This window comes from Engystomops pustulosus, chromosome 1, assembly GCF_040894005.1.
Source record: "Engystomops pustulosus chromosome 1, aEngPut4.maternal, whole genome shotgun sequence".
Taxonomy (NCBI): Eukaryota; Metazoa; Chordata; class Amphibia; order Anura; family Leptodactylidae; genus Engystomops; species Engystomops pustulosus.
In genome coordinates this window covers 255,664,030-255,673,736 of record NC_092411.1, presented here as the reverse complement: position 1 = coordinate 255,673,736, position 9,707 = coordinate 255,664,030, and the positions used below count along the sequence as shown (strand labels likewise).

At 42.7% G+C, this 9,707-nt stretch overlaps 1 protein-coding gene across 4 annotated transcripts in view; it reads left to right on the top strand.

Annotated features, from left to right (window-relative positions):
* Positions 1-382: 382 nt before the first annotated feature.
* Positions 383-9,707, top strand: part of NSUN7 (NOP2/Sun RNA methyltransferase family member 7) — a 34,716-nt gene continuing 25,391 nt past the window's right edge. For 3 of the 4 annotated variants that reach the window (XM_072125195.1, XM_072125178.1, XM_072125203.1), the window contains exons 1-2: positions 383-538; positions 7,497-7,795. In XM_072125195.1, the coding sequence (XP_071981296.1) occupies positions 7,513-7,795 (283 nt within the window). In that variant the 5' untranslated portion in view covers positions 383-538; positions 7,497-7,512. Of the gene's footprint in view, positions 566-7,496; positions 7,796-9,707 lie in introns of all 4 variants that reach the window. The other variant, XM_072125186.1, reaches the window with a different exon arrangement.

The following is a 9,707-nucleotide window of genomic DNA, read 5'->3' as shown; positions in this document are numbered from 1 at the left end:
TAGTAGTGCTGTGTGAGGTAGGTGGCGGTGCTGTGTGAGGTAGGTGGCAGTGCTGTGTGATGTAGGTGGCAGTGCTGTGTGATGTAGGTGTGAGGTAGGTGGCAGTGCTGTGTGAGGTAGGTGTGATGTAGATGTGAGGTAGGTGGCAGTGCTGTGTGAGGTAGGTGTGATGTAGATGTGAGGTAGGTGGCAGTGCTGTGTGAGGTAGGTGTGATGTAGATGTGAGGTAGGTGGCAGTGCTGTGTGAGGTAGGTGGCGGTGCTGTGTGAGGTAGGTGGCTCCTTCTTTGTCTGCACACCCGCTGCTGCTCAGTGGCTTCCATCCATCCAGGGCGGGAAGGATCAGTCCTGACCACGCCCCGCAATCTCAGCACCGCCCGCACGTGATGAGGCTGGGACGCACAGCTGGTTGCCGTGGTGATACATCAGCGTGTCCCCGCCCGGTGCAGTGCGGGATGTGCTCCGCTCCTCAGTAGCTGCGCGGCCCCGGGGCTCCGCACACACAGGAGGCTCCGCACACACAGGAGGCACAGCCGCAGGTACCGGGGGCAGGTGTACTCTGTGCTGTACGTAGGCTTTATATACTGTACATGATATGTGACAGGAGTTCATGTTATAGAGGTTATATTGTACTTTACCGAGTGTTTATAGGGACACACATAGTGTATGTTCTCAGATACAGGTCATATGTACTGCACCTTATTATATACAGAGATTATATACGTTACTATATTCTGCAGAGGTTTTATAATCCTTACTTCATATCTGATATGATATATGGATTTTTTAACATTTTATCTTTTGTTCATAAATATTATATGTTGTGTATGGGAAAGGGGGTGTTATATACTGTACTTTGTGATATGTAGCTTTTGTATATTTTATAGTACTAGAGGTTTGTATACTCTTTGATAATGATGTTTTATATACTGTACTCCTATTATATAGAGGTATTTGCTGTAGTTTATGATTTGATAGTTATATGTACTGTACTTTACTGTACAGAGGTGTTATATACTGTACTTTATAATGTACGCAGGTTTTGTTGCTTTTATAACATTATATATGCTGTTTATATGGAGGTTTTATATACTGTACTTTATAATATGTCAGTTTTTTATACTGTGCATTATGATAAAGAAGTGTTATATACTTTACTTCATGATATTGGGGTGTTATATACTGTAGTTTATTTTTTGAGTGGTTTTGTATACAGTGCTTTATGATATAGAGCTGTTATATACTGTAGTTTATGACACAGAGGTGTTATATATTGTAGTTTATAATATATGCAGCTTTTGTATATTTAATATTATATATACTTTTTATATGGAGGTTTTATATACTGTACTTTATAATATGTCAGTTTTTTATACTGTGCTTTATGATATAGAAGTGTTATATACTATACTTTATGGTATTGAGGTGTTATATACTGTAGTTTATGACAAAGAGGTGTAATATACTATACTTTATGATATAGAAGCATCATATACTGTAGTTTATGATATGGCAGTTTTACATCCTGTACCTTATGATATAGAGGTGTTATATACTGTAGTTTATGATTTTGTAGTTACATATACTGTACTTTATGACACAGAGATGTCATATAATGTACTTTATAATATGGCAGTTTTATATACTGTACTTTATAATATGGTAGTTTTATATACTGTACTTTATAATATGGCAGTTTTATATACTGTACTTTATAATATAGCAGTTTTATATACTGTACTTTCCAGCTTGGATACTGCACTTTATTTATGAGATCGTAGAGTCGCGCTCTTGTATCGTATCTTATTCAAAGAAGAGCAAAACTTTTCCTAAGTGGAAATTAACAAAACACAATATTTAGACCTACAAAAATATGGTGTGACAGACGTCTAATTCTGTCTGTGCACGATAAATCGTCCATTAACGTCCATTTTTTTTCATGTCCAGTTTGCTTCAGTCTGGCACCTTTTTTTTTCACAGATCCTCATAAGGGAAAATCTGGGGAAATTTCATCTAAAAATACCATAAATAACCTTTGTTTTTGAAAAAATATATGCCTTTTGTAGTATTTTTTTTTTCTTTCTGGTGCAGTTGTTTTTACATGCTTGTTAGTATAAAGATATGTTTTGTCTAGTAGAACCACATATGTATCTCAGGGCAATGTATTTAGCTCCATCCATCAGCCCCATCGTCTCTAAGGAGATTCCCAGTCCGTGCTGAAGCCAGGGATCTCCACCATATGATGTTGTCACCACTTGTTTCGTGGTGAGGATGGGGTGTTCAGGGTGATCTGCTGCATCAGCCACTTGAGCCATTTTGGTCTCTGGCCGGATCACCATCTTCTGTATTGCTATAACTAGTACATGACCTTTTGCAGTCAGGACTTCTTATTGTAACTTTTCTTTGTTACAAAGAATGTCTTTCTTCTGACCACTCTCCATTAATGGCAGATTAGTGGAGGACACAACTAATAGTTGGACATATTCTCCCCCATGAGCTGTGGATCTCGGCTGCTCCTCCAGAGTGACCCTGAGCCTCTTGACTGCTTCTCCTTGTCTGGGCAGTCAGTGATGGAGGGCGGCCATGTCTTGGTAGGTCACCAGTTGTGTTAAAATTTTACAGAAGCTTGGGCTATTTTTTAATATCCTAAACCTGCAATACACATTGCTACAACTTTATTTCTGAGTTGTAATGTCCCTTGATATGCATTATGCTGTTTGTTCACTAACGTTCACTAGCAAACCTATGAGGCCTTCACAAAATCAGTTATTATACTGAGAATTATGCTAAAAAAAAATTATATAGAGATGTTCTCTATATGCTAATTATGCAACTACTAAAGGCAGTTATACTCACTGGAGTATGGGGCACCAGGCCTAAACTGCCACCCTTAACCGGAACAGAGGATATACTAATAAGGTCCACTTTCTAAGCACGCCCGCCACCTTTATTACAGCTCCTGTACTGTTCACTAGCTGCACGACATATATTGCACTGATCCCAACCTGTGCCAGATGCACTGTACTGATCCCTACCTATGCTAAATCTACAGGTCTGCTCTCTACCTGTGCTATGTGTTCTGTAGTTCTGCACTTTACCAGCGCTATATATTGTGGACTGCCCTTTACCTGTGCTACATATTCGTTGCTGTATGTACCGGACTGCTCTCTACCTGTATTACATGTACTGTACTGCTGTATTACAAGCTCTCTACATCTGCTCTATGCACATTTCAGCCTACCACCAGTACTACAAAGCATAAGTAAACTTCTAAGCCAAATCTTATAAATCAATAGCACAGATTCTAATTGTACTCTCATTGATAGCTGATAGATAGAGATTCAGGTAATGTTTCTGATGACTTAATTTACAAAAAGTCAGTAGATAGTCTTATCTTCTAACAGAGCTGAATCATCAAGTGAAGTATGCTCTGTGTAAGAAAAGAAATAATACTTAGCCTCTGCCCTTGTTTCTGAGAGCTTTCAGGAACAAATTGTCACAAAATTTTTCCCAAATCGTCATATGCAATTCCCCCTATCGTAACAAACAGTACAATGCCCATATCATGTTGTTCGCCCATTTCTTTCCAAAGTTATGGCATGTTTCTGTTCTGAAGCGAGTTGCCACAAATCTTGTCAGCATCAGTAAAGTGGGTATAGACTAACCTCTTCTTGTCTTTGCCATGAACCTGAGTCAATTATAAGCTGCCCCCACTTTTTTGTTTTTGTGTTGCCTTTGTGTTCTCTCGTGAAGTAACTCCAGTAAGAGGTATTTGAAGTAACACTGCAAATCCATTAAGATTCCTACAAGTAAAAACATTGGTCCACATTTATTAAAAACAATGTAAACTGCAATATGTGAAGTTTGCATGTGTAGTGTGCAGATAGTGCCAGTTTTAGGATTTGTGGCGCCCGTTCATCAATGATCTGCTCGGACAGACTACTGCAACTTTTTTTGTTGAAGCTTTAACATGGGAGAGTGTGACACACTTCTGATGGACTCTACAAGGTAAATGTGTCGCACGGTCTAGCTGTGCACCGGAATGCCACTTTATGTGCAGAAATTTGTGTATAGTGCAGCCACAACACATATGTACCTCGGACACTTCTTAAATACACGTGCAAGTAGTTTGCACTAGAAAGAACTTCAAAAGTCCAACAGAAAACTGGCGCAAGGACCTTAGTAAATGTGGTGGGCCACTGTGTACTAGTGTGTAAATACAGGACCTATGCAGTGACTATCCTACCAGCTTTCATCACATTGAGGAGCATGGGATAAGTAGTAGAATCCAGCAGTGAAATAATTACATGTATATAGTTTGTGCTGTGTGAGCAGTAAGGGTTAATAGCTTCCGTGCTGTAAGGATAGTTTTCAGATAGCAGAGGCTGTGGGGAGGGGTGAAGGATCTATGATAAAGCTTGAGGTAGAGAGAGAGAGAAAGAGAATGGGGCCCTTCGAACGCAGTATCCTTTGCAGGAGACTTCTACATTTACAGACCTGCACAGACACAGCTCTCCTGCTAACTACTCACATAGAGCAACACATGACCTCCCCCTTTCTCCTTAGTGAGCTGAGAACAGCATTCCCTCCCTCCAGTTGTTAGAATACGCACAGTTTCTTTTGTAAACACACTATGGTTTCACAGAAATAAGCGCCACAACCAGTGGAGACAGATACTGCAGAGGCAGGCTAAACTGAGGAGGATGGCAAAGAAACTGCTGCACATAGGTAATGAAAGTAATAAGGCGACCTGTCCTACGTCCCAAGAGCTATTGATTTGTGCTTTAAAAAGTATAAAGCAAATTTTACTCTTACTGTATCACCTGCACTATACAGGTAACAAAATTGTTAAATTTTTAGCATTGCGGAGAACTAGACTGTCACACATTGTTAGCACAGTCAGCACTTTGTTCCTACACTTTTTAATTTCCACCAGCAGCTTTATGGTGCAGAAAAAGGAATGTGCTTTTAATCCTTTTCCATTATACCCATGGTATCTGAGCAAATTAAAAATGTATGTGCTATGACATTTATGGGCCTTCAATTTCTTTTAAAATCCCAATCCCAGCTGAGACAGTGAGGCTGGAAGTTCCCGTGTCAGGCTGAACTGTAAATCAATGTTACCTGCCAGCAGACCTGCAAGTATAAATCAGCTTTCTATGGTGAGACTTCCTAGCCGAGAATTTCACATCCATTTTGGGTTGAATTAGTTCACTGCTTTATATTAAACAGGACACTGGGCCAATTGTCAGAATATGGGCTCTAGCTGAGAAACCTTATTTTTCCCCAAATATATTAAAATGCACTGATAAAAAGGAGACATATCAGTATTAATTATTAATGGCATTTGGTGACCTAACACAAACGTCTTTCCTATACCACTACCATGACTTTATATGTTACTAAAATGTCTTGAAATGGTGCCATTTCCATGTACAAAAGTCAAATATTTCCCAAAGATAACTTGTGGGCTTTGCTGCGTAGACTGATACAGGCAGTCCCCGGGTTACATACAAGATAGGGTCTGGAGGTTTGTTCTTAAGTTGAATTTGTATGTAAGTCGAAACTGTATATTTTATAATGGAAGTTCTAGACAATTTTTTTTCTTTTGCCCCAGTGATAATTAGAGTTTCGAAATTTTTGGTGTAATTGGACCAAGAATTATCAATAAAGCTTCATTACAGGCATCTTACAGCTGATCATTGCAGTCTGGGACTATAGTAAAGCATCCTGAGAGCTTCACCAGAGGTCACAGTGGGCAGAGGGGTCCGTCTGTAACTATGGGTTGTCTGTAAGTCGGGTGTCCTTAAGTAGGGGACCGCCTGTACATGTTTAGCAGAGCACTCTCATTGCATATACGGGTCCTGCCTGTGGGACTCGCATATGTCTCTACAATGAGAACATTCCTGGCTTAATCCCACTTGCTAAAAGTTGGTTATTTTTTATTCTATTGGCCCCAGGTGGTTAAAAATTATAAATATAAATAATTTTCTACTTACCTTGGCCCTTACTTCTCTTCCAGAGTGGTGCCCCCCATCACTACCTAATGATCTTTATTGTGTAAACATCACTGGGGGATTAAAATTTGAGGACTTTCTTTCATGTGCAAACCAGTTCTACTATGAAATCTACTATCAAAATCCATCTTGTTAAACCAGGGACACTTACTAATCCCCCATGACTGTGGAAGGAGGCCATGGATAGAAATATAAGAAGATTACCACAGTCACGGTGCCTGGAACTATGAGTAAGTGTCCCTGGTTTATCATGATGGATTTTCATGGTAGATTTTCTATAAAGGGGGTGGGTGCTATCAATACAGCTAAGCCTCTGTATACCGTATTTTTTGCCCTATAGGGCGCACCGGACTATAAGGCGCATTAGTCCGATGCGCCTTATATATGTAATAATTACATATATAAGGCGCATCGGACTATAAGGCGCGGGGTCCGGCGGCCGGGGGCGTGGCGGAGGTCCGGGGGCGTGGCGGAGACCCGACGTGACGCGGCGACGGGACGCGGCGACGAGACGCGACGGGGAACGCGGGGAAGGTGAGCGGGGAAGGTGAGGGGGAGGTGGAGGAGGGCAGCGGACCATACTTACATAGGTCCCCGCTACCGGAGACAGCAGATCTCCCGCTGGAGATCTCCGGTAGCGGGGACCTATGTAAGTATGGTCCGCTGCCCTGTGCCCAGCGCCATACATAGGGCGCACCGGACTATAAGGCGCACTTTGGATTTCCACGGAAATCCAATGCTTTTAAGTGCGCCTTATAGTCCGGAAAATACGGTACCAACTGGAAGGCAGGCTCTGCACTGGATGGGAGGTAAGAACTAAGGTAAGGCCATTCAGATGGCTGGAAGGGCTCCCAAGGCTGGAACCTGGGTCTAGCACACAGCTGGGAAGAGGAGGGAGTTTGGGTGAGCGCTTCTTGTCCCTCCGCTCTCCATAGAATGATTACCATCTGAAATCCGCCCAAATATACGACGTGTCCTTTTATTTTGCCAGCGTGGCTGCCCAGCTTGGTCGCATTGTCGTGAGGCACCCTGTGCTCTCCTTGCTGTGACTAGGTGCTATACACCTCAATGGGGGTCATGACTTGGGTGCAAATTGTACGAACAAATCACAGCCCCCATTACGGTCTTGTGAATAAGCGCAAAGTATAATTTATTTAATATATACTATGTTGAAAACTTTTTCGATCAATGACGAGTACATTAAAGGTCTGGTGGTCTCCACATCCAAAGGAAAACTGAAAGATGGGCGGCTATCTGTCTATCATCCTACCTCTTAGTATCTAACCCCTGAAAGTGTTTGGAGTAAGCACTTGGGCCAATCTTCATCAGTCCCTTATGGATTTTGGCTGGGGTCCATGGGCTTCTGTTTTGGAGATAAGTGTTGATACCAGGAATACTAATAAAGCCATTGTGGAGGCTAGGAGTTTCTCAACAGCTAAAGAGCTACTACTGAAATGAAATATTTGATATTATTTTTTAGGTAATTAATCGTACCTATGCCAAACCTGGACTTGTCAAATCTTTCGGTTTCAGTAAAGATGTCAGAGCTCAACTCTAAAGACTCCAGTTTACTCAGTACATCCTCCATGACTGAAACCGTGAACTATCCCGATCAGGTGTTTATCAACGCTGCCAAGATTTTCCAAGGAATTTATCGGAAGAAGCCTCCAGATAGGATCCTGGTGAACTATGGTCCTGACATTGTCCACACCCCACCACAATTCAAGGATGAAAGATCTCAACGCTGGTCTTATGAATTGGCTTTCAATGCCCTGAAATGTAAGTGTCACATTTAATATATGCCTAACTCTATGCACCCACCTGTCAGGAGACCTCCAAAATATTACACTAATAATACATTTAGATTACATATACCTTTGTTTGTTGATTTATAACCTAAATAGGTTGAGTCCGTTGTAACAGTAGCAGAATGTCCATGGTCACCAGAGTCTGAGAACCAAACAACTATTCTGGCAAGAAAATTACATGATGTAGAGATTGGATGACCCCCCATACAGTGAGGAACATTACCCCCATACAGTGAGGAACACTATCCTCATACAGTGAGGAACACTATCCTCATACAGTGAGGAACATTACCCCCATACAGTGAGGAACACTATCCTCATACAGTGAGGAACACTACCCCCATACAGTGAGGAACACTATCCTCATACAGTGAGGAACACTATCCCCCATACAGTGAGGAACAATACCACCATACAGTGAGGAACACTATCCTCATACAGTGAGGAACACTACCCCCATACAGTGAGGAACACTATCCTCATACAGTGAGGAACACTATCCTCATACAGTGAGGAACACTATCCTCATACAGTGAGGGACACTACCCCCATACAGTGAGGAACACTATCCTCATACAGTGAGGAACACTATCCTCATACAGTGAGGAACATTACCCCCATACAGTGAGGAACACTATCCTCATACAGTGAGGAACACTACCCCCATACAGTGAGGAACACTATCCTCATACAGTGAGGAACACTATCCTCATACAGTGAGGAACACTATCCTCATACAGTGAGGAACACTACCCCCATACAGTGAGGAACACTATCCTCATACAGTGAGGAACACTATCCTCATACAGTGAGGAACACTATCCTCATACAGTGAGGAACATTACCCCCATACAGTGAGGAACACTATCCTCATACAGTGAGGAACACTACCCCCATACAGTGAGGAACACTATCCTCATACAGTGAGGGACACTACCCCCATACAGTGAGGAACACTATCCTCATACAGTGAGGAACACTACCCCCATACAGTAAGGAACACTATCCTCATACAGTGAGGAACACTACCCCCATACAGTGAGGAACACTACCCCCCATACAGCGAGGAACACTACCCCCATACAGTGAGGGACACTACCGCCATACAGTGAGGAACACTACCCCCATACAGTGAGGAACACTACCCCCATACAGTGAGGAACACTATCCCTATACAGTGTGGAACATTACCCTCATACAGTGAGGAACACTACCCCCATACAGTGAGGAATACTACCGCCATACAGTGAGGAACACTACCCGCATACAGTGAGGAACACTATCCCCATACAGTGAGGGACACTACCGCCATACAGTGAGGAACACTACCGCCATACAGTGAGGAACACTACCGCCATACAGTGAGGAACACTATCCCCATACAGTGAGGAACACTATCCACATACAGTGAGGGACACTACCGCCATACAGTGAGGAACACTACCGCCATACAGTGAGGAACACTACCGCCATACAGTGAGGAACACTATCCCCATACAGTGAGGAACACTATCCACATACAGTGAGGGACACTACCGCCATACAGTGAGGGACACTACCGCCATACAGTGAGGAACACTACCCCCATACAGTGAGGAACACTACCCCCATACAGTGAGGAATACTACCGCCATACAGTGAGGAACACTACCCGCATACAGTGAGGAACACTATCCCCATACAGTGAGGGACACTACCGCCATACAGTGAGGAACACTACCGCCATACAGTGAGGAACACTACCTCCATACAGTGACGGACACTACCGCCATACAGTGAGGAACACTACCGCCATACAGTGAGGAACACTACCCCCATACAGTGAGGAACACTCCCGCCATACAGTGAGGAACACTATCCCCATACAGTGAGGAACACTACCG